We start from the raw sequence: 5,241 nt of genomic DNA, 5'->3' as shown, positions 1-5,241 counted from the left end.
GGTTCAGTTGACTATTTAATCTGCAATTTCCTATGACCTGTATCCCAAACACACACCATGTGAAACTGTACGTGGGCAACTGTGCACTCAATGGGTATGGACTAGTAATCTACTAACCTGTAAAATTAGGACAATCAGGACTGCTCTGACACAAATGCATCAAAATTTAAAATCAACAATAGAATAGCTTTAGTTGATCACTCATTAAAGGTGCTGTAAGTTTTAATGGTATAGAATTAGTGTTAATTAGCTCCACATTGTGCACTCAACACTACAGGTGCATCTAAAAAATTAGAATATCGTGGAAAAAGTTCAATGTTTTTTGTAAGATATTTTAGAAAGTAAAAAATAAAATTATGTTAATATTTCCAAGGTGTCTGAAAATATTTACATATTTATTTTTCACTGCCTGAAATAACTGACCAAAAAATATTGAACTCTTTCACAATATTCTCATTTATTGCAATGTGCCATTAGTGTTTGGTCAGTAATTTGAGTTTCTCTTATGAATACTCTAAACAGAAAACACTTGTTTTTACTAGTCGTTGCCCTGTACAGGGTGGGAACTGGGTGGCCATATATGCTGTCAACGCCTCTTTTGCACGGTTTCCACCAGTACTGCACTGAAGATTCACTGGCTGGTTAGGCTGAGGGCAGTTGTTTGCACAGTCACGAGCCTCTTCCAACCAGCTGCTGTTGCCATAATCCCTCTCCCTCTGGCAGAAGTTGTGGAGTGCGCAACAGGTGGCAATCATGGTTGGTGCAAAACTGAAATGAAAGTCACTTCTTTTTAGAAGAACTCTCCACCTCGACTTTAGCAACCAGAAGGTCATCTCTACCCCCACCCTGAAAAACTTGGAGGGATGTTCATTTCCTCCCGCTCTCTCCTTCTGTAACGCAGGAGCAGTATGCATTGCTGAGCCCTAGCTTGATCACGGAGAACAATAGAAACAAAAGTACAGCTTTAAGAACCTGGCGCAGGTCCACTCTGAGTGCTGAGTTTTAAGTGCAGGGAAAAGCCATGGATGTATAAAGAGAACAGGGAAAAGGGAAAAAGGGAAAAGCGCGAAAGAGTTAAGTGGAGCAGCATCAGGGTTTGTTTACAGCACAGACGGAAGTACAACTTCTTCTATGGTTATTTTAGGGAAATTAGACAAATCTGCGCATGTCAAAATGCTGCTATTCTGAATAAAGCCTGGTGCGTGTATACGCACATCATGATCAGATTATTTGATTTAACGCCCATATAAACAATGGATTCTGAATTTCCATTCCCTCAAGTTTTTAATCTGATTAAGAAATTTTGCACATGTAAACATAGCTAGTGTGTATTAAGGGTTATCATGTCCACCTCATCAGAAATTGGGGGCTGCTGAGAGGGATATTGGATTTCTCTGTAACGCTAAATTTTTAGCGCATTAGCCAACGTTAGCTTCGATAGCAAAACAATCTTGTAGAAACCATTGGCATAGTCCTGTGACATCATCTATCCACTGAGTGAGAGCATACGGGTCGGCCAGTCTGGTCCTGTTGGTCAGTGTTTACTTATTCAAGTAACACTCGCGGTCCCGGAGAGTGAGTGACATGGTGCATTGGTAAATTCAGTCTGACACGACACTAAAATTAGAGCTCTGTTGGTCGAAGAAATGGAGCGTTATACTTCTACATAAATTAATGAACATTTAAGTTAATCATACATTCACTCTGCTGCTCCTTCTTACCAGACAGAGAGCCCAGACTGTGCTCTGCTGCTCTGAGAATGCAGTGCTCTGGATAAATAAACGGTACATTCAGACAGTGCTCTGAATTTGCAAACTGTCCAGTTTGTGTCAGCGTGCACTCCGACACTCAGAATACATATTTCCGAACGCACCCTATTCAGAGAGACTCATATCATCTTCCTCCATTGTCTAAAACAAGCCAACAGAACTTGCTGGCTAACGCTAGCTAATATCTGTAGAGAACTGTTTTGCCTCCAGCTAAGCCCCGCCCACCAAAGGCAATTTGGGGGGCACTATTCCAGCTGGATAAACAGTGATGCCTTGATGAAAAAAACAACTGGTTTTGTTGGTGTGCAGCTCAGCAGGTGTCTCTCCTCGGTGTCACACCATCCACCATTCCCTCCAAAAAGTCAGCTCATACACTTTGTCACTTCAGAAACACTGATACATGTATGAAATGTACAAATGTAACATATCTGTGGTTTTCTTGGCGTGAATGAAAAATTCAGAGGATCATCAAAGTGATCCGGGTTCATCCTGAGGGGAACTATGAACCAGAACTCACATGTCAGTCTGTCTGTCTGCAGGTATGTGGTGGGAACTCTGGATCTGATGGTTGCAGAAAACTATGTGATTGTGTATCTTTGTGCCGGAGGGCAGAAAGACAAACTGCCAGGAATCAGCTGGCTGAGGGAGTGTTACACCACCATCAACAGGAGGTACAGCCCACTTTCTTTCTTTCTTTCTTTCTTCCTTTCTTTCTTTCTTCCCTAAAACAGTGTGATCAGGGTGAGTGCGTAGTGATGGGTGGGGACTGGAGCTGTACCATCAACTTCACATTAGACAGGACAGGAACCTCATTTACATTCATCCACTTCCTTATCACAGGTCATCTCAGAATCAGCTGTAGTAGATGTGTGGAGGGTCAAACATCCCCAGGACAGGCAGTTTACATGGATTAAGGTGTCAGACGGTAGGATGAGTGCAGCCAGGTTGGATAGGGTTTATATATCACAGAGTTTCACTAACAGACTTTCTAACAGCTACATTTGCCCTGTGTGTTTCACTGACCATCACTTACTCACCTTAGATGTCCATGTCTCACCGACCAGTAAAAGCAGCTCATACTGGCATTTTAACATCAGGCTGCTTCAGGACAACAATTTCTGTCAGAAGTTTGAGACATTCTGCGGACTTTGGAGGGAAAAGAAGGGAGGCCTGCCTCCTGTCGCCATGCAGTCCTCTCACCTCTGCAAAAAAAGGGAGATTTGGCCCTTCTTAAGAACTGGAGACCATTGCCTTTGCTGTGTGTGGACTATAAACTCCTCTCCAAAGTGCTTTCAAACAAGCTGAACAACTTTATTAATTCACAGGGTCCAGTCATATTGTGTACTGGACAGATCCATCATGGTCAATCTCCTCCTCATGAGGGACTTATTTGATGTCTGCAAGCTGTACAATATTGATGTTGGGGTCATTTCATTAGACTGAGAAAAAGCTTTTGACAGGGCTGAACATAATTTTCTTTTTTCCACTTTGAGAGCTTTTGGTTTTGGAGAGGGTTTTATGTCTTTGTTGAGGTTGCTCTATAAGGACGCCTTTTGTTTGCTGCAGGCAGGTGGTGGGCTGAGCTGTCCAGTGCAGGCTCAGACAGGCATTAGGCATAGGTGTCCTGTCTCTGGATTGCTGTACTCTTTAGCCAATGAACCACTGTTAAGCAGGTTGAGATTTAGGCTGTCAGGTGTTATGCTACCAGGTTTGCTACAGCGCCCCTCACTGGTTGTAATCTCCCTATGTGGATGACATTAATGTTTCTGTGGGAGACCAGAGGAATGTGGCTCTCCTGGTTGGCAGTTTAGAGTTATATGAGAGGTCATCTTCAGCAAAGGTAATCTGGGGGAAGGGTGAGGGTTTCTCTGGTTGGGCAGTGGACAGATAGGGGGATTCCTCAAGTACCAGGAAATCTCAGCTGGGTTTGGCAGGGCATGAAAGTATTGGGGATTTTTCTGGTAACTGAGGAGTTTCAGAGGCAGAACTGGGAGGGTGCTGTGGAGAGAGTGTGTGCCACGCTGTCTAAATGGAAATGCCTGCTGCCGCAGCTTTCCTTCAGGGGCAGGGTCTTGAACTTGGTTACCTCGACCCTTTGGCACAGGCTTATAGTCCTGCCTCCACCAAGAGGCCTGATTGAAGAGGTTCAGAGGGCGGTTTTGGACTTTTTCTGGTCAGGGCAGCACTGGTTGCGTTCGTTGGTGCTATACCTGATGGTGCAGGAGGGAGTACAGGGCCTTGTGGACATTACATCTCATATTGCAGCCTTCAGACTGCAGACTCCTCAAAAACTGTTGTACAGCTTCGGCCTGCCTTGGATGGACACTGCCTGTCTGCTGCTGAGGAGAGCTGAATGCATAGGACTGGACAAACACCTCTTCCTGTTCCAGCCCCAGTCCATAGACTTGACTGGTCTGACACCTTTTCACCAGTCTGTTTTACAGGCATGGCAGGTCTTGTCATTCCACCGAAAGGCTGTGGCTCTTTGAGGAGCCCTCTTTGGAACCAGTTACATCTCCTCTCAGGTCCTGTCATCTGTTAGCCTGAGATCCAGACTGAGAGAGGAGTGTTTGCCATAGTCACTGACAGATATCTGGTGCAACTTGATCCTGGTACAGGGAACAGTTGTCCTTTCCACTTTTCATTTACGGTCTGCAGCACGCAGCAAAGAAAAGAGCCACACATATATTGATGCGTCAAGATGGCGCCCCCAGTGCGGACACCTGTTACAGCAGCTCCTTCTCACTGCTGAGCTTTTTTCAATTTCTTTTTCATTTAACTTTCTTATTTGGAGTTTTTTTTTCAGTTAGCTAGCTAGCACTTATGTTCTGTTTTGTTATGGAGGCGAATATCGCTGTCTTTATAGCGGTCTTTCTCCCATTTTGATATGGATATGATCGTGTGCGGCGATCCGGCGCCCAGCCGTGCCTCCATTGTTTACACCCGGGACCAGCTGTTAGCGCTGCGTCACACCGCGGTGCGGCCCGAGGAGAGGCACGACATTCCCGGCTAGCTGCGGAGAAGGAGACGGGGATGTCGCGCCGGAGTGCACCGCTGATACCGGAGGAGACGGTACAAACCTGTCCTCCCATCCGTCGAACGTAAGATCGCTCCCCAACAAGATGGACGAGCTGTCGGCGCTGACTCGCCATCAGAGGGAGTACCGGCAGAGCAGCGTGCTGGTGTTTACCGAGACATGGCTGAACGCGGAAGTACCGGACACGATCGCCGCGCTGGACGGATTCCAGCTCATCAGACACGACAGGACAGCGGCAGGGACATTGAGCTGCTGGCTGTTGGTATGAGACCATATTATCTACCCAGGGAGTCTTCTCATGTCATTGTGGTAGCAGTGTATGTCCCCCCGTCTGCAAAGGCTGAGTCTGCTTGTGACATTCTCCACTCTGTTACAAGTAGGCTGCAGACACAGCACCCTCAGGCCCTCCTTCTGATCTCTGGGGACTTCAACCAC

At 46.0% G+C, this 5,241-nt stretch overlaps 1 protein-coding gene across 6 annotated transcripts in view; it reads left to right on the top strand.

Moving 5' to 3' along the window:
- The window catches only part of LOC126384323 (BCL2/adenovirus E1B 19 kDa protein-interacting protein 2-like), a 38,360-nt gene that overhangs the window by 22,226 nt on the left and 10,893 nt on the right, over positions 1-5,241 (top strand). For all 6 annotated transcript variants that reach the window (XM_050035316.1, XM_050035315.1, XM_050035314.1 and 3 more), the window contains exon 11: positions 2,309-2,440. In XM_050035316.1, the coding sequence (XP_049891273.1) occupies positions 2,309-2,440 (132 nt within the window). The remainder of the gene's footprint in view (positions 1-2,308; positions 2,441-5,241) is intronic.

The sequence above is a fragment of the Epinephelus moara genome, chromosome 22 (genome assembly GCF_006386435.1).
Source record: "Epinephelus moara isolate mb chromosome 22, YSFRI_EMoa_1.0, whole genome shotgun sequence".
NCBI lineage: Eukaryota > Metazoa > Chordata > Actinopteri > Perciformes > Serranidae > Epinephelus > Epinephelus moara.
The sequence above is the reverse complement of the archived record's forward strand: the minus strand, read 5'-3'. Positions and strand labels throughout refer to the sequence as shown.